The sequence below is a fragment of the Haliotis rufescens genome, unplaced genomic scaffold, assembly GCF_023055435.1.
Source record: "Haliotis rufescens isolate VD_foot unplaced genomic scaffold, xgHalRufe1.0.p SCAF_2, whole genome shotgun sequence".
Classification (NCBI taxonomy): Eukaryota; Metazoa; Mollusca; class Gastropoda; order Lepetellida; family Haliotidae; genus Haliotis; species Haliotis rufescens.
In genome coordinates this window covers 48,907,322-48,932,661 of record NW_025963890.1, presented here as the reverse complement: position 1 = coordinate 48,932,661, position 25,340 = coordinate 48,907,322, and the positions used below count along the sequence as shown (strand labels likewise).

The 25,340-nt window shown below is 39.6% G+C and overlaps 1 protein-coding gene across 3 annotated transcripts in view; it reads left to right on the top strand.

The window, feature by feature from the left end:
• LOC124146276 (NIPA-like protein 2) overlaps nucleotides 1–25,282 on the top strand; it is a 29,463-nt gene extending 4,181 nt beyond the window's left edge. Inside the window, exons 2-13 of one of the 3 annotated variants that reach the window (XR_007222283.1) lie at nucleotides 5,214–5,282; nucleotides 5,962–6,133; nucleotides 7,441–7,500; nucleotides 8,796–8,848; nucleotides 9,089–9,157; nucleotides 9,824–9,920; nucleotides 11,858–11,993; nucleotides 12,669–12,757; nucleotides 13,335–13,398; nucleotides 14,017–14,126; nucleotides 16,577–23,599; nucleotides 23,710–25,282. Coding sequence is in view for 2 of the 3 variants with exons in the window: in XM_046516504.2 (XP_046372460.1) it covers nucleotides 5,214–5,282; nucleotides 5,962–6,133; nucleotides 7,441–7,500; nucleotides 8,796–8,848; nucleotides 9,089–9,157; nucleotides 9,824–9,920; nucleotides 11,858–11,993; nucleotides 12,669–12,757; nucleotides 13,335–13,398; nucleotides 14,017–14,126; nucleotides 16,577–16,824 (1,167 nt within the window). In the remaining variant the exon portion in view is untranslated. Of the gene's footprint in view, nucleotides 1–5,213; nucleotides 5,283–5,961; nucleotides 6,134–7,440; nucleotides 7,501–8,795; nucleotides 8,849–9,088; nucleotides 9,158–9,823; nucleotides 9,921–11,857; nucleotides 11,994–12,668; nucleotides 12,758–13,334; nucleotides 13,399–14,016; nucleotides 14,127–15,566; nucleotides 16,188–16,576 lie in introns of those variants that run through there. The other 2 variants (XM_046516504.2, XM_046516505.2) reach the window with 2 other exon arrangements.
• Nucleotides 25,283–25,340: the final 58 nt, after the last annotated feature.

The window sequence follows — 25,340 nt, the reverse complement described above, 5'->3', positions numbered from 1 at the left end:
GAAATTAATTAACATGCGCCCTTTGTCGCAAACCTTTATAGATCACAGTTAACCAATCAGTGTTTATGCAAAAATGCTTAAAACAAATATTGCCTTTATTTAGCTGTCCTTGCAGACGGTAGCCCAGTCTCTGGTCACGCTCAGTTGCGTTGCGTATCATCCGGGTACTCACGGGGGAAAAAACAATAACAAAGGAAACAACCAGTCCGGGGAATTGCGTTAGATCAGTGCCCCTTTAATATCATCACCAAGAGACAGAAAATATGATGAAGAGTACATTTCTATATTGTTTAGCTTCTAATCCTACATAATTAATCTATTGTGATGTTTTTATAAGCCCTTTTGACCGTCTCAATCATTTTTAGTCAATCTGTTAAATAAACGGACAGATTTTTCAGTCAAAATGACTGAAATATTTTGACATTTTATCAATTGCCTGAGAGAATCACATTTTACAAATTGACTGTAATATATACATGCTTACAAAGGAAAAGACTTGTGAAAACGTCTATCGCGCATCAAAGAATTTCCCAACCAAGACGTAGAGGAACAAGAATGATTCTGTTCAATGCTACAGCAAATAAAGGAAAACAAAATGCAAATATCATAATTACAACCTACCAGATTTATATGTATAATTTTAGGCAGCTTCCTTGTTCGAGGAATATCCGTGAATATCCACATGAAGGAACAATATCCCACACGTCTGCAGCTGTACAAAGAAACTTGTCATGTGTCTCTGTAACAATCAAACATTTTAAAATATATGTATCGTTTCTGGATATTATAACCCGTGTTCGTTTCTCAGCTGATCACTTAGATAGTTTTAGGTGTTTCACATAGATGTCAAGTCTCAAAGGTAGGCTGAGAAAGCCCACTTGACATCTATACTGAACAACAAAAGTTCCTGTGACATTGAATAAGATTTAATGCAAAGTTATGTTTTGTACCAAATCTGAAACAATTTCGTTTAGCAACTCCTGTAAGTGTTCAAATGGTTTAATTTGCCATACTGATTTCAGAAACAAGGAAGCTGCCTAAAATTATACATATAAATCTGTGTGATTTCATAAAAAAACATGTACATGCCAAAATGTCAATTTACAAATTGATAGCATGTGTGTCCACCTCTGGTTGCGATTCAAGCTTTTCTGAATGTAACTGTCGGTAAGTGAATTTGGCAATCAACTGATACACAATCATGTTATCTACCTGTTGTAACATATGCAGTCATTTTATCTTATAGTTATCATGGTTATAATATACACATTAAAAAATTTTTAAATAGGGTATTTAAAGTTTTCATTGCGTATTTGATACACTAGGATTTAATTTGTCTGCATATTTCATTTTATTTAATGCAGATTTTACGCAAATGTGCAGCTTATCCCGAGTGGGAGTTAGTTGCAGTTGATGCAGGAGACATAAGCCATTCTTATTGCACTACTCACTCATGGTGTTGGCTGTATCAGTGGGGTAGGTGCTTCCTCATAACACTGGTGACAGGGTTAGACTTGCCATGGCCTCCTTTCTGAAGCTCATATCACCTGCTGTGATACTGCAGCAATATTGCTAATAGTGACATAAAACTCACTGTAGCAAACTTTACCATTGATTCAGTTGTCAGGATGACGTTCTGAAGGCAATGTTTCTTGTTGTCTGGGTTTCTGTGATATTAATGTACTGACAACAGTTGGAGGCTAGCATCAAGTCTCCAAAACAACCATTAATGATTCATTCCCAACTACAGTACCAGGGATGATATGTTTGCCTCTTAACTCAGACAGACCGCCTCCATGGTCAAGTGGTAGAGCGTCTGCCCGGAGAGCCGAAGCTCCGGGGTACGATCCCCGGCCGCGTCATACCAAAAGAGGTTAAAAGATGGTACCTGTTGTTACCCTGTCTGGTGTTCGGCATTAAAAGGGCTAAAACAAGGACTGGTCGGCTCGGAGTCAGTATACTGTGTCTGAGTGGGGTATTCATGTTAAACTGCAGCATGGTATCTCAGTGAACTAGCACTATAAATCGGCATCAGTCCGGACTAGTACAAGCAGCCACACAAACACACACACGTACATGCATGTCGCTATATAGGTGCAATAATCTTGGACGTGATGTTAAACCCAATTTCACCTCACCTCACCTTAACTCAGACAACTTGTTGCAGTGGTCATGGTGGTAACAGAGGAAGTTATAATATATGATTATCAATAATGAAATCATATATACACATGTAATATGGAAATACATTCCACCAATCTAATTTGTGAGGGTATAACTGGTTAATCTCCTTAGTGTATAAGCCAGCTTATTACCTACCCTGTGTGTATGACACCTCTCTGGTGTGGGCAGACAAGGGGCGATTCATGCTTAGTGTGCTGCAGCATTTCCTGGAAACTCAACTTGGAAATGTTTGTGTTCTATATACAATTTATACATAACCATGCAAGGATTGTCAGCTTCGGATATTAAGGTACAGTTTGTTTATCATGCTAGGACAATGTTGAAATGTATTTCACTATATTTTTGTTCAAGTATTTGAGAATTTCATTGTCTTGGAACCTGCATTTTGATGAACTTTCATTCAGAATATTCCTGATCATATTTAGACCTCCTCCGTGGTCTAGTGGTAGAGCGTCCGCCTGTAGAGTGGAAGGTCCGGGTACGATCCCCATCCGCTTCATACAAAAAGACGTTTAAAGATGGTACTTGTTACCCTGTCTGGCGTTCAGCATTAAAAGGGCTAAAACAAGGACTTGTCGGCTCGGAGTCAGTATACTGTGTCTGAGTGGGGTATTCATGTTAAACTGCGGCATGGTATCTCAGTGTGCTAGCACTATAAATCGGCATCAGTCCAGACTAGTACAAGCAGCCACACACACACACACGTGCATGCACGTCGCTATATAAGTGCAATAATCTTGGACGCGACGTTAAACCCAATTTCACCTCACCTCACCTGATCATATTTGTTGAGTCATATTTTCATCAGTAAGTACTGGTTCCTACACAACATCCAAGGGGGGAAAGTTGGTGGATCAAAAGACGTTTAAAGATTGTACTTTTTGTAAACCTTGTCTGGCGCTCAGCATTACGGGAAGAACAAAAGGACTGGTCATCTCAGAGTTGGTATACTGTGTCTGAGTTGGGTATCTCAGTGGGCTAGCACTATGGAACCAGCATTATTCTGGACTAGTGCAAGCAGGCACACACCCAATCTCGTTAAAATCAGACCTTAGTCCTCACTACCGCTAAACAAAGATCTGAAGACATCCCATTAGGGGTCACATCAGAACGAACTTTCATCCGACCAATCAGAGAGTCACTTACCAGATCATGAAAGTGACAGTCGGAATGTGATTTCTAATCATACAACCTCGAAAACTTTCACACGGGGTGTTCCGAATGATAGTTACGTTAGTTTAATGACTGAATCCATACAATCTAGACCATCTATTAGCCATTCCAGAATGTTCTTTTGTTTAGGTTTCAAATTTGTAATCGAGAGTTTGTCAAAATATGTTTTGAAGCTTAGTCGCCAATTTGAAATTAGTGCCGTAAAGCACAAGAAAGCTGCCTTCTGATTGGTCATTCCATTGGTCGGTCAAAGTTCGCGCAAGGTCGGTCTGACGTGACCCACAATGGGATGTCCTCAGATCTTTGTTTAGCAATAGCGAGAACTAAGATCTGATTTTAATGAGATTGGCACACACCCTGATACATACCGTTTTTGACATAATAAGAGCCCTGCTCTAATAAGCGCCCACGGCGATAATTGCTAACATATTGACTAGTGAACAATCCCAATTAGCACCCCTTCCGATTGATCAATGTACACAAGACTTATTTATTCGCGTGTAATATGCACTCGTGTGTTATATGCACCCTTAATTATGGGCAATGAAATTCTGGAAAAATATATCTGTCGTACATAAACATTTCAGGCTGTCAGCATAAACCACAAAATTTATCTTTCTACTCTGTTTTTTCCACCAAAATAATATTCTAATAAGAGCCCCCTATTCCTAATTTTGAGAGCGCCCTGGGCACTTATTACCTCGAATACGGTAAGTGCAATCAGCGACCATAAAATATTGTATGGCCTCTCGTGCAATAATCTTGGAACGCGATTTCGCCTCACCTCACCTCACCTCCACAGGACTATAACCATGACAACCGTCTATTTGTTTATTTCACTTATTATGATCATGACATGTAACAGAATCTTTATGGTATATATTTTTGTCAAAAGCATGTGCACTGTGAATGACAATCAAAAAGGTGCTCATTAATCTGAAATAAATCTGCTGATGTCTCTTCATTTATATTGTCCAGGTGATACCCTGTAACTATGATCTTTGGCAGAAATACACAACTATTTATGAATATGTAGTGATGGGTTGATTGTCAATAATTGTTTGAATACACAGTGCCATTTAGAAAATTATTTGGGAAAACACTTTTGTAAAGTACAGTTTCTAGTACTTTTGGGGGTTGAGTCCCATCCGAGATTCGAGCCCACACTGCCAGAGTGAGGCACCTAATCGTCAGCACACAAAGTCAGCGATCTGACCCACTCAGCACCGAGGCTTCCACAAAAATGAAGGTCTGACAACTGGTAGTCAAGATCACGTACTTTGTGTACCTCTCTGACAAGTGTGAATTGGCATGGCTCCCATGGCCGAAAGCTATGAATACACAAAGCCATTTAGAAAGTGGTCAAATGTAACAAATGTTATATTTGGGAAAACACTTTCTTAGTAAAGTACAGATTCTAGTATTTTTTGGAGTTGAGTCCCAAAACTGTTTGGGGTAAATCTCCTGTATTCATCTCAGATTCCACCCATGCTTGCCTTAAAAGACGACTATGCTTGTCGAAAGAGGTGACTAACGGGATCGGGTGGTCAGGCTCGCTGACTTGGTTGATGTATGTCCTCGATCCCAATTGCTTGGATCGATGCTCATGATATTAATTACTGGATTGTCTGGTCCAGACTGGATTATTCACAGACCGCCGTCATATAGCTGGAATATTGCTGAGTGTGGCGTTAAACAAAAAACCAACCAACCAGCCATCTCAAATTCCAACATAATACCCTTGGACAGCAAGTTGGGGAAACATGTATATAACAATATACGTCTTTGGCATGACGCTTCCAAATGTCACTTTAAGAGATGACTTGGTGTTTAGTCTAGCCTGGTGTGTGTTTCAGGACTTGTTTGTAGGCAGTGCGTTGGCTATCGGTGGCAACCTTCTGATCAGCATCTCCCTCAACCTACAGGTGAGTCAGTAGTACACATGTGACTATTACCGTATTCGACGTAATAAGCGCCCCGCTCTAATAAGCGCCCACGGCGATATTTGCTGATATATTGGCTTGTGAACAATCCCAATTAGCACCCTTTCCGATTGATCAATGTACACAAGACTTATTTATTTGCGTATAATACGCACTCGTGTGTTATATGCACCCTTAATTATGGGCAGTTTAATTCTTGAAAAATATATCTCTCGTATATAAACATTTCAGGCTGTCAGTATAAACCACAAAATTTATTCTTTGACAAAATAATATTCTAATAAGAGCCCCTATTTCTAATTTTGAGAGTGCCCTGGGCGCTTATTACGTCAAATATGGTATACAATTTATAGCCAGCCAACCAGGAAATGGAAGAATTTTGTTTAACGGTTTCATTTAGCATTTTGAATCTTATTATTCCCATATTTACACCAATATAATTTGTAATGTATCATATGTATGGCAGTTCATTGGTTGTAAGTCAATGTATAATATCAGGAACCTCGTATTAGGATGCAATACTGTATCGCCACTGTTGGACATGAATATATATTTGTACCTCAATAATACAAGGAAGCCAGTTGATCCTATAGATTTGGCTGTTTGCTGTGTATGTGGCTATGTTTGCTGTGTGTGTTCATCTGATGAATTGGGATTTCAGAAATTTACTCACAATCGCAACCAAGCTCGGGAGGAATCGATCCACTACACCCGGGACCCACTATGGTGGCTGGGGCTGATCCTAATGGGGCTGGGCGAGGTGGGCAACTTCACGGCCTACGGCTTTGCCCCCGCCTCACTTGTAGCTCCCCTCGGAACAACGACTGTTGTTGGTACGTCGCACAAGATACACAGGCTGTGGGCGGTTCAGCAAACGCCCTGTTAAAACTAGGGATGTTTGGGATGCTATATTGGGAAAATATTGGTTGATACTACCATATGTTCATGTGTGTAATGCCCACATTAGTATAATCATGTGTGATTGTATCATAAATATAACCAGAATTGACATGCTATTTCTGTGTCATATGCTACTCCAGGGAGTAGCTGGAAAAAATATATGAAAGCTCTGTCATCGATAATGACTTACATAAACTATTGTGATGAAATATAGTTTAACTTTTCCGAAACAGACTTGTTATAGTCAAATATGTCAATTGCCAAAGACGGAAAGCAACTATTGTTATTTCTCAAATGTCCGCAAAGTAATCCACGCTCAAATGTATCACCACTCACGTGTGGCATTAAATTTGTTGATTTCTTTCAGACTTATTTACTCAAAGTTTCTTTTCTCATATAAATTCATAATTGATCGATATTGTGTTAACGATTATCGATCTCTATGATCTATATCGATATCCAGCTTTAGGGGTATGGGGGCTCAGTCGTCAAAGGCGCCACAATTCACTTTGCAGAGTTGTGTCCCTTGTGCACACCAGGAACCTATGATTGTGGGTTCGAATCCTGGTTCACCCAAATTATGTTTCTAGGTTTGTCAGCACCATACCCATGCTCGTGGGTTTGACCAAAGTGGTAAATGCGTCACATGGGCTTTCCTCCCGCATTAAGCTGACATGCTGTGATATAACTGTTATACTGCTCAATGTGACATTAAACCCAACTCTCTCACTTCACACAGCTGTATATTTTGGGAAACGGAGTGTGCATTATACACATGACATTACAGTAATCTTTAACACTGTTAATTGTTGTGATGTTAATTCTGAAGCCAAGTTATGACGTCAGTGTTGTGTCACCCTATAGATTATGATTACCGTATTTGACGTAATAAGCGCCCAGGGCGCTCTCAAAATTAGAAATGTGTGCTCTTATTAGAATATTATTTTGGTGACAAAAACAGACTTGAAAGATAAATTTCGTAGTTTATGCTAACAGCCGGAAATGTTTATATTCAACTGATGTATTTTCCAGAATTTAATTGCTCATAATTAAGGGTGCATAAATATTCCTTGTGTACATTGATCAATCGGAAGGGGTGTTACTTGGGATAGTTCACTAGCCAATATATTAGCAAATATCGCCGTGGGCGCTTATTAGAGCGGGGTGCTTATTACGTCAAATACAGTAATGGTGAAAAAGGCATGTAGTTCATTGCTTCAAATGTATTTCTTTATTTCAGCCAACCTCTTTCTAGCAGCTGTTTTCTTGAAAGAAAAGATCCGACCTGAACACTTGTTTGGTGAGTTGACAGTGAGATATCTTAACCAAACTTGGCACATGGATACGTCTAGTGGTGAACTGGTGCCTTTTGATAGTTTGGGATTTTTAAAAAATTTAATGACTTTGACTTAGACTGAAAATGGTGGTAGTGCTCCTTTCCGGAGCAGATCTTGAAAACCGTACAATATTTCTTCACCAAACTTGATACATAGATAGGTCTAGTGGTAAATTGGTGCCTTTTGAGTTGGGGATTTTAAAAAAAAAAATAATTCAAGTTTCCATAACAACGACTTTGCCTTAGGCTGAAAATGGCGGTAGTGCTCGTTTCCGGAGCAGATCTTGAAAACCGTACAATATTTCTTCACCAAACTTGATACATAGATAGGTCTAGTGGTAAATTGGTGCCTTTTGAGTTGGGGATTTAAAAAAAAAAAATAATTCAAGTTTCCATAACAACGACTTTGCCTTAGGCTGAAAATGGTGGTAGTGCTCCTTTCCGGAGCAGATCTTGAAAACCGTACAATATTTCTTCACCAAACTTGATACATAGATAGGTCTAGTGGTAAATTGGTGCCTTTTGAGTTGGGGATTTTAAAAAAAAAAATAATTCAAGTTTCCATAACAACGACTTTGCCTTAGGCTGAAAATGGCGGTAGTGCTCGTTTCCGGAGCAGATCTTGAAAACCGTAAATGTTTCTTGCCTTGCACACAACCGGACATGTCATATTAGCAGGGGATATGAGTATTTCATGCTTGTTGTTAATTAGACTTGTATATGGCTGTTGTGAGTTTATGCAACATGTTACACACTTGAAACAGTATAAAGGCAAAATTATTAAAAAAGAGTCACCTGTTTGATGTAAAAATACCCAATAGACAGACCGAAAGTGGTCGAATTATATGAAATACCAAAAGAAAACCACCCATGTGAAAGAAAACTTGTGAGTAAATACTCAAAATCTCAAACAATTGTCTGGAGCGGTGTACATGTTGAATGCAGCAGTAGGATTTGTCACCGTAAGGTAGGTTTATGAGAGAGTTTGGAAAAGACATGACTAAGTATATTTTGTGTGTATGTTACAAAATGTGTGTATTCCACCTAAGGGGAAGCCGGTTCCGTTTCTCAGGTAGATATTACCCTCAGAATTCCATGTGAGGAATCCTATGGGGTTTCTAAGGTCAACTGGTACTAATCTATCCATCGGAAACCAGTGGATGTCAGTTTGGCCTTGAGAGTGTTTGTCAGGGATTCTGAAGTAGAGACTTCAGCACGGCCATGTTACATTGTGTGATCCCTCTTTCCCCTTGTTTCAGGATGTGCTCTGGCCATCATCGGAGCGTTTCTTCTCGTGACATTCTCCTCTCGGGTAGGTCAGATGAGCTTGATGTGAGGAAATAAATAAAAAACACTGGTAGCTACTTTGTTGTTCCAGCAAACTTGATCTCACTAGAATGTTCAAGTGTGAGTAATACATGTTGGTATCCTTGTAGGAAATGAAAAAAGGAGAGAAAAATTAATCTAATTATTAAGCAATCTTAATTTCTATTATGCACCAGGAAAGACCTTGAATTACCGATGTTCAAAAGAATGTTTTGTTTGTTTCCAGAAGGAGAAAGTCTTGAGTGGAGATGAAATAGTGGCAGCCCTGACCCAAATATCGTTCCTAGTTTATATTGTGAGTATCCAGCAGAGTGAGAGTGATAAACTGGTCGTTGTAGCGAGTTAAGTGCCAAGTGGCAGTCCTAGTGCTGAGATGGTTTAGTCCGTCCTCTGTATAAAGAAATGAAATTACTGATATTGCTTAAATATCACTCCCCATAAATTTCCGTAAAAGGTGACTATGCTTGTCATAAAAGGCGACTAACGGGATCGGGTGGTCAGGCTCGCTGACTTGGTTGATGCATGTCATCGATCCCAATTGCGTGGATCGATGCTCATGATATTAATCACTGGTTTGTCTGGTCCAGACTCGATTATTTACAGACCGCCGTCATATAGCTGGAATATTGCTGAGTGCGGCAATAAACAACAAACCAACCAACCATCCAACCCCATAAATTTCCGAGATGAGTCTTGTTTGGTGAGGATGTTGGTTGTCACGTGAGTCGGTGTGCACTGATGTCAGGATAACATATCAAATAAACAGTGATGAGAGCAAAAGTGTGTCCTAGGGTTGTTAAGGTTTGCTGTTGTAGCGTTTGAATCTTGGGACCTCCTCAATCTCAAACATTAGGGTTGTAAGGACCTTTTGGCTAACATGCCTAATTTTTCTATACCGCTATCAGCTGCTAAATCTTGACATGTGTTGACATGCCACTAGTGTTGAAGTGTGTGTCGGCAGGTGATTGAGCTGGTGGCTATCATCGTGCTGCTCGTCCTGCTGTACAGGTTCCAGATGAAGCTGGTTGTCATCTACCTTCTCATCACCTCCATCACAGGTCAGTGTCATACCATACCCTGTGGACCAATAGCCATATGCTGTGGACCACTCATCATCTTCTATGGACCAATAGCCATATGCTGTGGACCACTCATCATCTACTGTGGACCAATAGCCATATGCTGTGGACCACTCACCATCTTCTGTGGACCAATAGCCATATGCTCTGGACCACTCATCATCTTCTATTGACCAATAGCCATATGCTGTGGACCACTCATCATCTTCTGTGGACCACTAGCCATATGCTGTGGACCACTAGCCATATGCTGTGGACCACTCATCATCTTCTGTGGACCACTCATCATCTTCTGTGGACCAATAGCCATCTTCTGTGGACCAATAGCCATATGCTCTGGACCACTCATCATCTTCTATTGACCAATAGCCATATGCTCTGGACCACTCATCATCTTCTATGGACCAATAGCCATATGCTGTGGACCACTCATCATCTTCTGTGAACCAATAGCCATATGCTGTGGACCACTCATCATCTTCTGTGGACCACTAGCCATATGCTGTGGACCACTAGCCATATGCTGTGGACCACTAGCCATATGCTGTGGACCACTCATCATCTTCTGTGGACCACTAGCCATATGCTGTGGACCACTCATCATCTTCTGTGAACCAATAGCCATATGCTGTGGACCACTCATCATCTTCTGTGGACCACTAGCCATATGCTGTGGACCACTCATCATCTTCTGTGGACCAATAGGGTGCATGGGTGGCAAAGTCGTCTAAGGCGCGGCAATTCACTGTGCAGAGTTGCTTCCCCTGAGTGCGCCAGAAATCTATGATCGTGGGTTTGAATCCCAGTTCAGCCCGATTATGTTTCTAGGTTTGTCAGCACCATACCCGTGCTTGTGGGTTTCGCCGAAGTGGTAAAAGTCTGAGACCTGCATCACTTCGGGCTTTCCTCCCACATTAAGCTGACGCACAGCAATATAACTCTAATACTGTTAAAAGCGGCATTAAACCCCACTCACTCACTCAGCAACCCACCCACCCACCCACCCACCCACCCACCCACCCACTCACTCACTCACTCACTCACTCACTCACTATGGACCAACAATCATATACTATGGACCCATAGGCAGATACTTTATATCATGAAGTTACTCTTTGCGAGCTTGATATTAATGCAGTAAGTAAGTATGCCTTACACACATTGTTAACATGATGCATTTTTGTCTTGACATTTTCTTGACTTGTCACATCAGGTTCACTGCACCTTCTGGAAACTGTGGCATTGCAAGCACCCAATATAAACAAGTATACACTAATATAATGACTGACTTTCTCACAAAGTACAGTGTCAAATGTGTTTCTTTAAACAAGTTGATCAAACGGTTATTTTTTTAACAACTCATCAAACAGTTCTTAGTTATCTAGTCAATCCACTCTTTCAATCAGAGGGGCGGTCGGGTAGCCTAGTGGTTAAAGCGTTCGCTCGTCACGCCGAAGACCCGGGTTCGATTCCCGACATGGGTACAATGTGTGAAGCCCATTTCTGCCTGCCGTGATAGTGCTGGAATATTGCTAAAAGCGGTGTAAAACCATACTCACTCACTTTCAATCAGAGGCAAAGCCCTGTTTATCCTTGTTGTGTAAATGCCTAGTAGAGTAACAGTGAACATGATGAATTGACAACATCTTTTTTCTGACACTGCTGAAAGTCGAACAAGTACTTTGAAAAGAGAATCCAAAGAATTTTCACCGTGACACCTTTTTCTCAGCGCATCCAGAATGTCCATGTAACGCAAAAACAAATAAATTGTTTCCACCGTTTTCTGGAACTGACTTGATAAAAAATATAAATGGAGTCACCGTCCATATGGTACTTACAGACAGGAATATGCTGATATGTTGTGTCGATGTGTGTTGATTTTCATGACGATGCTCATACTCCCCCTCGTCTTGCAGCCTCCTTCACGGTCATCTCAGCCAAGGCAGTGTCAAGCATGCTGAATCTGTCAGTGGGCGGAACCTCCCAGTTTGCTCAACCCATCTTCTATATCATGCTGGTCGTGATGGTGGCTACTGCTGTAGTGCAAGTCAAGTGAGTTACATCTTCTAGATCAGTCTGTGTCAATAACTAGAAGATTCGATTCCTGACATGGGTACAATGTGTGAAGCTCATTTCTCGTGTCCCCTGCCGTGATATTGCTGGAATATTGGTAAAAGCGGCGTAAAACCATACTCACTCACTCACTCAATAACTAGAAGATACATGCACAACAGTTCTAGTTGCAGAATCCAGGTTGTCCAAGGTTCATGGAGTCTTGACAAAGGCCTTAGATCATACCCTTTCATCCAGAGCCCTTTTGATCAACAACTAGCATTTATTGTTAAATTTAGCATATAGGCATTGCAGCAAAAGAAAAGACTGTAGTAACAATCACAAAAATCTCAGATTGTCCATTTTCTTTGTGTTTTTCTGGGCTACTACAGAATCAGGGGCGGCAGGGTAGCCTGGTGGTTTAAGTGTTCACTTGTCACGCCGAAGGCCCAGGTTTGATTCCTCACATGGGTACAACATGTGCAGCTAATTTCTGGCGTCTCCCGCCGTGATATTGCTGGAATATTGCTAAAAGCGGCGTAAAACCTCACTCACTCACGCACTCGTTCTCCTGGTTTTCCAACATGTATAGTCCAAGAGGGGATTCCCCATTTTTTCTTGAATACTGGCAGCATCTAAGTCGAAACTTGTGTATTTTGATTACCATGGTTACAGGTACCTGAACCAGGCCATGAAGAACTTTGACTCGACGGTGGTTGTCCCCACCAACTTCGTCTTCTTCACAGTCAGTGCCATTGTAGCAGGTATGTTCAAACAGCTGATTGGTACTTTGTAGCATCAATAACACCAACCATTACATGATGAACAAAAATCTCATATATTAGGAATAAAGAGCCTGCATTATACTCGCAAAAAGCTCACATTGTACAATTTTTATTTCTAATACATAATATTTACGATATGATAACAAATACAGCTAATAATATCTCTGTATCGTATTTAAATGCTGGTTTAGAAGATTGAGATAGCTCACTGGTCAGGAAGTTTGTCTCAAGATTGATTCTGAATGGAATAAGGTCACCCTAGGCTGGTTTTTTTTATATAGTTTTGGTTCTCAGGCGCCGCCCACATCATGATAAAGTCTGCCGGATGTTTTCGTTTTTTAAAATCTTTAAATATTCCGCATCTCGAACACAACAGTGAAATGCTATAATATGCTAACTTAAACACACACACACATATTTCAAAAGACATTACCTGAGAACCAATTCTTTTATTTTTTTAAGCCCTATCTTACAAAGAATGGTTTTAAGATGATACCTACTAAATGTAACCCTCCTCTGTTTTCATGGCCATCTAACTTCACCAATTCTTTTGCAGGAATTATTTTTTATAAAGAATTCTGGGGAATGAATGCCTTGGAAATCTGTATGTTCTTATTTGGGTAAGTGTCATTACTGAATTGTCCTTTTCCCTTACACAGACATGCAGATGATTGCTTAAATCTCTAGTACCATATTCGACGTAATAAGCGCCCCGCTCTAATAAGCGCCCACGGCGATATTTGCTAATATATTGGCCAGTGAACGATCCCAATTAGCACCCCTTCCAATTTATCAATGTACACAGGACTTATTTATTCGTGTATAATACGCACTCGTGTGTTATATGCACCCTTAATTATGGGCAATTATATTCTAGAAAAATATCTGTCGTATATAAACAGTTCAGACTGTCAGCATAAACCACAAAATTTATCTTTCAACTCTGTTTTTTCCACCAAATTATATTTTAATAAGAGCCCCCTATTTCTAATTTTGAGAGCGCCCTGGGCGCTTACTACGTCGAATACGGTATGTGCATTTGTTGAATATTCTTTTATATATCACCCAGTACCATGCTTAGATGTCTCAAAGTGTCTCAACAATTAAGTTTTTTGCTGTAGTTCTTTTTGTATAAGAATGAATACAACGGGTGACAATGTGTACAGATCAAATCTAATCCCTCATTTATGTGGTGATCTGGATTTGAAACTTGAGCTACACTTGTCTTTCTATTACAGGTGCATCCTGTGCTTTATCGGAGTGTACTTTGTCACCGTGAAGCGACCAGAGCCTGACAAGGACAAAGTTCTAGCCCCGCCTTCCCAAGTGGCACCAGAACTCTTCCCCTGTGAGTAGACACATAACATAAGAGGCTTTGTCTTATGTGAGTTCATGTGGGTTATGTCTTATGTGGGTTGTTATGTCTTATGTGAGTTCATGTGGGTCGTTATATAACGTCTTAAGTGATTTCATGTGGGTCGTTATGTCTTATGTGAGTTCATGTGGGTTGTTATGTCTTATGTGAGTTCATGTGGGTCGTTATATAACGTCTTATGTGATTTCATGTGGGTCGTTATGTCTTATGTGAGTTCATGTGGGTCGCTATGTCTTATGTGTGTTCATGTGGGTTGTTATGTCTGATGTGAGTTCATGTGGGTTGTCTTATGTGAGTTCATGTGGGTTATGTCCTATGTGAGTTCATGTGGGTCGTTATGCCTTATGTGAGTTTATGTGGGTCATTATGTCTTATGTAAGTTCATGTGGGTCGTTATGTTTCCAGTGAGTTCATGTGGGTCGTTAAGTCTTATGTGAGTTTATGTGGGTCATTATGTCTTATGTGAGTTCAACTGGGTTGTTATGTCTTATGTGAGTACATGTGGGTTGTTATGTCTTATGTGAGTTTATGTGGGTCATTATGTCTTATGTGAGTTCATGTGGGTCGTTATGTCTTATGTGAGTACATGTGGGTCGTTATGTCTTATGTGAGTTCATGTGGGTCATTATGTCTTATGTGAGTACATGTGGGTCGTTATGTCTTATGTGAGTTTATGTGGGTCATTATGTCTTATGTAAGTTCATGTGGGTCGTTATGTCTTATGTGAGTACATGTGGGTCGTTATGTCTTATGTGAGTACATGTGGGTCGTTATGTCTTATGTGAGTAGATACAGAGAGATGAAGCTATTCCATCTGGAGCATTACAATATTGTAGGTTCAGTTAAATTACAATATTGTCAGTTCAGTTTAACCCATTTGTTTCACTGAACCAAAATTGCAATGGTTTCAACAGAAGGAAGCATTAAATGAAAATATAACACCTATACTAAATGTTGAATCCATTGTTTGGGTTTAATATATTTTGTTCAATGATAACATTCACTTGGTACAAGTTATCACTGAGTTATTCTCTGAAAGAGCCACCCCTTGTGGAAGACAGTAAGGTGACAAGTCGAGTTCGCGGCTCCCAGTCTGTGCTGCTGCAGGGGTGGTGGAGAAGCCAAGTGGTGAAAGCGTTCGCTCGTCACGAGGAAGGCCGGGTTCCATTCACCACATGGGTACAATGTGTGAAGCCCATTTCTGGTGTCCCCCGCTGTGATATTGCTGGAATATTGCAAAGCGGCGTAAGACCATACTCACTCACTCACTCACTCACTCACTCACTCACTCACTCACTCACTCACTCACTCACTCACTCACTCACTCACTCACTCACTCACTCACTCACTCACTCACTCACTCACTCAAACCTTGACCTTGTGATTGTACTGAATTTGTTTTCTTCATTTCAGCATTATCGTCATGACATTTGTCTCAGGAAAATACCCTTTTCTGAACATGTTGATTGTTTATTGGTGTTTTGAAAATTCTCTGTTCTGGCATTAGTTTGTCTCTTGGTTTTAATCCAACGATCATTGATAGTTCACTTGTTGATGTTGGCCCTACATTTCCTCCTTCAGTGGGGCAGTTTGTTGACGTTACTGAAGGTTAACGTTGCATGAATGTGTTGCTTTCACTGAAGTTTTCACCTAGTTTGAACACATGGATTTCACTGAGGCGACAATATCCTGGCTATGATTACTGAAGCTAAGATATGATGGTATGAGACCATGGTTTTCAATGAACCAACAATAATCTTAGTATGATTACTGAAGTACACCATAGGAACTATGTTTCAACCAGTTTCAAAGTTTGATTTGGGATAAAAATCTTAATTCCTTAAGTTTAGGGTGAGGGGTTAGTGGCCCTGCAGTTTTCCATTCGACAAAGTAAACTTACCTGACTTCTCAATGTTTTATAATGTATTTGATCATCCAAAACTGGCTCCCGCAGGTGATATGCTTGCGTGAGATGAAGCAATATCTAGATTGTAGATATTGCTGCAATCAAATTGCATCACAATGCTTTGCAGGCCATTGTGACATCATTGGTTACCATGACATCACAATCAAATGACATCGCTAATGGCTCTGCTAGGGGGGTGGGGGGGGGGGGGGTGGGGGTCTCAAAAGTTTTTTATCCAACATCAACCAAAGACCAGGGTTCGATTCCCTACATGGGTACGATGAGTGAAGCCCATTTCATGATATTGCTGAAATATTGCTGAAAGCAGCATAAAAACCTCACTCACTCACTCACTCACTCACTCACTCACTCACTCACTCACTCACTCTTCATAACTATCCTCCAAGATCAAACAACTCAGTAGGACACACAAAGACATCAGCATCAGATACGTGTCTAAATTCTCTGTAACATCTGTCCCGAACTAGACACATGACAGTTCCTCCTTATGTTTTAGCGTGGCTGCTGGCGAGTGTCAACGTGGGGCAGGTCCAGCCAACAGGGGCCGCCACACACGGGTCCAGCATGGACCAGGACTGTACCCCGATCCTCACAGCCAAGGAGGGCGACATGTCCAGCTCCCAGGAGTCCCTGGTCGGACACGAAAACTCAGCCATAACTCTTGACACTCAGGACAACAAGAACTATGGCGCCACAGAGAACAACAACAACAATAACAACAACAATGATAACAACAACAACTGACATGGCTGAGGTGGACCGGTGCCATTGAAACGACTCATATCAACCTGTTGTTTGTTCAACAGCCATAGATTCAATGAGAAGACACTTTTCACAAACATTGCCAAAATGGTGCAAATGAAGTTATTTATGTCTGTGAAGATTTATCGACATGACATTGGCTTGTCATCAATGGTCATGGTGAATTGACTACTTGTTTCTCTGTTGTTTACTTCTGTCAGAACTTCTCCTTTGTTTCCTATTCAGAGCACAGGCAAATGATTTCGTCCAATGGGTGGTCACTTTTTTGTCAGGTGCAGCGCATTACTCTGCTGATAAAGAACTATGGAGTATTCAGTTCATGGAGGCGTGAAATTCCTGTTCTGTGTGAAAGTTCACCTTTCAACATGAGATTAAATCAACAACAAATAGTTGTCTGCACTAACCGCACAGATTATATGAAATTATGAAATGTGCTTCAAACGTGAATGGTACAGTTTGTGCGATCTGCAGTGTATAGTTTGTAGAACTGAAGTATTTGCTTGTGCTCTAAGATAGATAGAGAACTTGTGCCAGTCCTTCATCGGGAAATAAACCTACTGTCGCGAGAACAAAGAGCTTCGCCTTGCCCTTTGTTCTCGTGATGGAATGTTTATATCCTGATAAAGTACTGGCACTCATCCTCTCTATATTACATATCTCTTGATGACAGTGCTAACATAATTGTCTGTGTATTAGCAGTTAATGGAAGGCAGTGGCAAGATATCATTGTCCTGCTTGTTACGAGGTTGTTGGTTTAAATGTGGGTGAGGGATATGTTGATAGAGTAAGTACAGTCATAGCTTTTATCTGTGACAAGATATTTTATACAAAAAGGTGAAAGTGAATTTGCTGTTATGTCTATCAACTGTAAATGAAATAATGTGAAAAATTTTTGTTTAACAATCACAATCATGTTGACACACTTCTCATGGTGCATTTCTTTACACATCCATCTCTTGACATGGTAGTACATGGCCAAAGGTGTATTGAAAGGCACATCTATTCCGTGCTGATAGTCAACACTAAGGGATGGGATGGTGATGTCAGAGATTTGTTCTGTATGCCATTCCCAAGTGTAAAGCCATGCACTCCCTTCATGTGTAAGTATTTCCCTGAGTTACAGTAACACAACATTTTACTGGATCAACTCAGTAACACAACATTTTACTGGATCAACTCAGTAACACAACATTTTACTGGATCAACTCAGTAACACAACATTTTACCGGATCAACTCAGTAACACAACATTTTACAGGGTCAACTCAGTAACACAACATTTGACAGGGTCAACTCAGTAACACAACATTTTACTGGGTCAACTCAGTTACACAACATTTTACTGGATCAACTCAGTAACACAACATTTTACTGGATCAACTCAGTAACACAACATTTTACTGGGTCAACTCAGTAACACAACATTTCACTGGATCAACTTAGTAACACAACATTTTACAGGGTCAACTCAGTAACACAACATTTCACTGAATCAACTCAGTAACACAACATTTTACCAGATCAACTCAGTAACACAACATTTAACTGGATCAACTCAGTAACACAATATTTTACTGGATCAACTCAGTAACACAACATTTTACTGGATCAACTCAGTAACACAACATTTTACTGGATCAACTCAGTAACACAACATTTTACTGGATCAACTCAGTAACACAACATTTTACAGGGTAAACTCAGTAACACAACATTTAACTGGATCAAATCAGTAACACAACATTTTACTGGATCAACTCAGTAACACAACATTTTACTGGATCAACTCAGTAACACAACATTTTACAGGGTAAACTCAGTAACACAACATTTAACTGGATCAACTCAGTAACACAACATTTAACTGGATCAAATCAGTAACACAACATTTTACTCGATCAACTCAGTAACAACATTTTACTGGATCAACTCAGTTACACAACATTTTACTGGATCAACTCAGTAACACAACTTTTTACTGGATCAACTCAGTAACACAACATTTTACTGGATCAACTCAGTAACACAACATTTTACAGGGTAAACTCAGTAACACAACATTTAACTGGATCAAATCAGTAACACAACATTTTACTGGATCAACTCAGTAACACAACATTTTACTGGATCAACTCAGTAACACAACATTTTACAGGGTAAACTCAGTAACACAACATTTAACTGGATCAACTCAGTAACACAACATTTAACTGGATCAACTCAGTAACACAACATTTTACAGGGTCAACTCAGTAACACAACATTTTACTGGGTCAACTCAGTTACACAACATTTTACTGGATCAACTCAGTAACACAACATTTTACTGGATCAACTCAGTAACACAACATTTTACTGGGTCAACTCAGTAACACAACATTTCACTGGATCAACTTAGTAACACAATATTTTACTGGATCAACTCAGTAACACAACTTTTTACTGGATCAACTCAGTAACACTACATTTCACTGGATCAACTCAGTAACACAACATTTTACTGGATCAACTCAGTAACACAACATTCCATTGAGTTTCCTATGCTGTTACAGCTGCTCACACTCTCATATTTATTTACCATGTTTGTTTTTCTGTTGTCATCCTGTTTTACTGGTGTTGCTTGATGCTGCAGTATTTACACTTCAGTCTAAATTGTAACACTGTCAACTGCTGATCAAGTGCAATCCATATGTTAAGGTGTTTCAGTTACAGACTTTTTGCATTTCCATGTTGATATATTTGTTATCTTTTAAGCATAATCAGTTTGTATGACACTGACAATGGCGAAATGCACTACCACCGTGTGTTAATGATCTGCTGTTACTCACATCGGTGTAATACTCTTTGGGTCAGACCAACCATGACCTTCCTTGGTAGACAAGTTTTTCTTAACTCATACAGAAGTGAGTAAAGCAAAAACATTTTGCTATTTTTCAAAGAACAGATGTTTTGAAACCCTTCTCTGGTGTTTTTGTTTTGATAAATGATAATACAAGTCCCTTGAAGATCAGACATTTTCAAATTAGTGTTATGAAATGATTTAGTTCAATTTTATTTCTTTTAAGATTAACAGCCAGTCAAGGTCTTTCCTACAGTTTATCTTGTCATATATGTCAAGAATGTCTGTGAAACAAGAAGATCGGTCTAGCTATTCAGTTTAGGACAGTGTGTATGGAAGAGTACCTTTAACTTCTTTTGATGTGTGACTTTACTATATCATAATTTACAGAAACATTTTCAAAAGTTATTTTCTTAACTGAAATATCCTGATACAGCTGATATACAATCATTCCTATTTCCACAATTATATGTTTTGTGTATATCTTCTTTCTGTTTATGTGTTTTCGATTTATTTTTTTCCAACATTCAGATTAATCGAAACTGGAGAAATTATTGCAAGTGTATATTATAAAGCCTGTGTCCCTCTCAGTGTCAGTAGGCGGGGCATTGTGTATGTACATATATATGGTGCTGTTCAACACGGCCAGTAGTCTGGTATTCCATATCATAGCCAAAGATATACTCTTTATTCCATGTTATCATAGGATGTGCATGTAACATTCAACATTTTTAAAAATTTGAATAATTGTTTACCTTTGTTGTAAAAGAGATACGTTGTGCTTGGGGTAGACTGCAGTATTTGGGTCCCCAAACCGGAATGAATGTTTTTTACGGAAGTTGTCTGTGCTTCTAGTATATACATGTATGTCCCTCATGTCAAGATTTGTTTTCAAATGAGCAAACTTTATGGAGTGAATCTGTATCGCCAGTCCACTGCTACGAGATGTTATAGTTCAGCTTGCATTCCACGGCAAATACCTGTAACCTGGTAACTTCTCGTGTTGTGACATATCAGCATTATATCCGCAATATATTTATTACAGTTAGTGTTATTAGGTGAAACTTTTCCTCAACTAACACCGGGGTAGAATAGGTCCTCAGCAACCCATGCTTGCCGTAAAAGGGGACAAACAGGATCGGGTGGTCAGGATCGCTGACTTGGTTGATACATGTCATTGTATCCCAATTGTGTGGATCGATGCTCATGATATCAACCACTGGATTGTCTGATCTAGACTCGATTATTTACAGCTATCTTCATATAGCTGGAATATTGTTGAGTACGGCTTAAACACCAAACAAACAAACTCAACTCAAGGATATATCAAAACGCAACTGACACTTGTTTTTTCCAATTATTTTGAAATGCCACATCTTACTTTTACCAGTAATGATATTTGCCATCGTGTTTCCCTGAGGATATTTCATTTACATTTATGTTCAGGTAAACTAAGCTTATTTTGTTGTCTTTTCAATTCCACATAGGGCAGTGGTATCATGTGTTTGTTGTGATATGATACCCTAACTTACAACAGTTGTGATATTTATTTGGATCTGATATTCTCTTGATGTTTTTGCCTCCAATTGATACTGTGAAACGTGAGCCCAATATTGTTGACAGAAAACTAAATTGGAAGCCAAGCTGAGCAACGTTTGGTTCTCAAAGTTTTGAAAGGTTGGTGAGGATGGAATCTTTGTGTGAAGTTGAACAGTGTGCTACCAGGGAGAATATACCTCAATCCACGTCACAGTAGTGGCTGTCATACAGGAAGCCTTGTACTGGTACAGTGTGGTGCCAAATCAGTATGTATACTCACCGCCAAAAGTAATGCGAACCATAGAAACATATAGAGAAGTATGTATGTTAACAAGAGATGTTTTCAATGTGTATCACTCAATGACAAAACTAAAAGTCAGCAGTGTCTGTATTCTTATCATGATATGCTGCATGTGATTTCCAAACTTAACACGCTAATCCTGCATGAGACAAAATGGTGCATCTCGAGGCTTGGATCTTTAACATCACATGTGATGCGGTCATGAGCGTCGGTTCATGCAACATTAGTTTGTTCATTTGTGCACCGAACAAATCTAATATCTATTTCCATCACCACAAAGGAAGCATCTAGGAGAGTTATTAATACAGACTTGTATCAAATCTGCCCCATGTACCGGTCGGTACCTTGAGGGACATTTAGACATGTCTTGAGAAAGCCTTGTTTTGTAAAATGTTCCAACTCCAAACTACTGGAATGTTTTTGTTCTCATCACAATGTATATCAAATCCACAGGATTACTTTCTGTTCCTGGAAAGTCCAAAGCTCCCAGAAAGATGTCAACTCCTCAGCACCACTTATAACACTAGCCTATTATTGACGTGACCTGTAATGGGATGTCCTCAGTGGTAGCGAGAACTTGTATCCGATTTTATGAGATTAAGGTAATCTAGACATGTGATTAATCCTGTTTTGTTTATTAAAAGCAGTAATTGTTTATTGTTAAGCAAGTTTATCTCTGCAGCCGTTGAAATATGCAGCCACTCGCTGACTCGTTTCGCATCAAAACATGGGGCTGTGTACTCCTGGACATATGACCACGGAGTACGCTGACCACAGTGTCGGATTAACGAGACTGATTAATGAGTGATTTTGGTAATTCGTTGCAAATTAAGTGTGTCGGAGTCGGAGTGTGAGACTGTCGGATTAACGGGTCTAAATAGCACTGATTTAATCGGCCATTAGTGTCGGATAAAGCCCATTGGCGGATGAATGAGTGTCAGATTAACGAGACCTGACTGTACTGGCGTATCACGGAGAGGAAAACATACAGGGGTTACCAGAACATGTCTTTATATCCCATCGCTTCTTCAGTCATGTCACTTCTTGTCCACCTGCAGTATTATGTTTATATGTTTGTCTTTTTGTACACAATGGATATTGAGTCCACTGTCATATGCTTGTGTGCTCTCAAAGAGTGTGAAATTGTCTTGTCCAGGTAGATCCATTTTTTTTAATGGTTGACATATGAATGTTTTTACAGATTATTAGCATAATGAAAATAGAATGAAGTGTTTTAATTATTGTTTTATTTGTAAAAAAAATTACCCAGTATTGTTATGGTGTAGAACTTGTGGGGGGAGTTTTTGTTCGAAAGTATGGTAGCTGCTGAACACATCAAAATTAGATACCCCCAAGCCATATACGCTTGCTATGGGGATGTTAGGGTGAAAAATTGAGATAGGTTTCATGTAGGGAAGAAAAAACTTGTATGGGTTTAGTTATTTCTTCAAATTACAGGACCACTGTCCACTCTGGGATCGCTGGTGCCCAACTTTGTCTTCCCTTTGGTTTTGGGAACAGAACACTTTGCTGTACTCTTGACCATCTCTTGATGACAATTTCTGGGGCAGAGTAAATCCCACTAATGGCAGTTGTCTCCTGATGGGAATTATGGAACAGAGCAAATGCCTGGCAGGTCTAGTGTCTTATCTTGCCTTGCCTGTTGAGCCATGCTCTCACTATTGACCACTGGTTTCTGTGGTCCAGACTTGACCACACTTGTAGGTTGCTATGATACAGTTGTAATATCACTGACTTGGTCTTGTAGGTTGCTATGATACAGTTGCAATATCACTGACTTGGTCTGTGTGGTCCAGACCTGACCACACTTGCTGGTTGCTATGATACAGTTGTAATATCACTGACTTGGTCTGTGTGGTCCAGACCTGACCACACTTGCTGGTTGCTATGATACAGTTGTAATATCACTGACTTGGTCTTGTAGGTTGCTATGATACAGTTGCAATATCACTGACTTGGTCTGTGTGGTCCAGACCTGACCACACTTGCTGGTTGCTATGATACAGTTGTAATATCACTGACTTGGTCTGTGTGGTCCAGACCTGACCACACTTGCTGGTTGCTATGATACAGTTGTAATATCACTGACTTGGTCTTGTAGGTTGCTATGATACAGTTGCAATATCACTGACTTGGTCTCTGTGGTCCAGACCTGACCACACTTGCAGGTTGCTATGATACACTTGTAATATCACTGACTGGATTATAACCTCATAATTCATCATCCATGACTGATCTCACATGAACTAAGTATTCATGTATGTGCAATAGTTGCTGTCCTAGCTCAGAAATACCAGCTTATTGTTATCAAGTGATTTTACATTTGGTGATTATGTATATCTTATGATTTTGCTTTCATTTAAGCTTTATTGCTGACATTATTTACATTATCTAAGCATATCCTGATCAACACTGATAGATTATGATGAGCTATCAATCTTTATATCTGAAACATATTGTGATATTCTAGAACATAGATCTGTTATTGAATATATATCATATCCTAGTTTCCTTCGTATAGATGTTGTTTATTCCTATGTAATATTTTATGTACCATGATAGGATTAAAAAAAAGAAAGAATTGGTTCTCAGGCAATGACTTGGGAAAATATAGAGCGGGTGGGCGGTATTGTTTTGGTTTTTTTTGCTTGTTTCAACCTTGAATGTAACCGAATAAACAGGTGTGTACCATCACTCTGGGAAAGGGCCTCCCTACCTACATAAACAAGTGTACAAACTCCTATTGAAGCCATGACCATATTCATAAGAGATGCGCCGTAAAGCAGTGTGCATGTAAAGGGAAGTAACTGTGTGAAATGTTGGATCACATTTTTTTAAAGCATTATTTTTATTTTTTTATTTTTTGAAAATGGAAATAAAAACGAAACATGCAGGAGACTTTATGATGATGCGGGATAGGTGCCTGAGAACCAAGACTATTATTTTGTTAGCCATATAGTTCCGCCGATTGTCGTTATGGCTTTCAGCTGAAGGGGAAAGTCTTTTACTTCTTGGAAGTTTTGTGGGGTTTTAGCACAAAATTTAAAAAATAGTATTGTTTAAAAGGCAAACTTTGGGTCACTTTCCAGAACCTCTGTCACCATGCCAACGGAAAGACCGCAAAGACCAAATGAGTTGACGAGGATGTCCATTGAAACAAGAAGCATTTATTCAGCGTTACTGTTTTTGGCTCAGTAATGAAAACATTCTTAATGGCTGTATGAAGCTCGCATTACACTGAAACAAGTCTTGTACAACATGCAGTCTCTGTTCTGTTCTGGAGAATTAAATTAAGTTAGATTATTAATAGTCAAATGTCTTCAAGACTTGTGTTGTTGGCCCTGTGATTTTCCAACATTAACACAGTAAGATGTAGAGATTTCACAAGCATCAAACTGGTCCAGGACATAATTCTGATTAGCATCAATACTTAGTTGACAAAACCACATCACTGTGGTGCAAGACAAAATTACAAATGTGGAGAATATTGTGTGAAAATACACTTCCTGGTAGTCTTACTTCTTTTTACCTTTCAGATTTCACGACATTGTGTCCACTTTCAGTCTAATAGTTTTTGCAGATTGATTATCATTTTAACTGTTGAGATCAGTTAGTTAACCAGTTGTTTGATTAACTGCCTGAGCGCTGCAGACAGAAACTGGCTGTGTGTAGCATCTCGACACATCGTCCTGCATGCTGATCTATCATATGGTAATGTTGAGGAATAAATTGTTGATTATGCTTTGCCTGTCTTGTCTTGTTTCTGAGTTGAAGGCTGAAACGTACCATGAAGAAGATT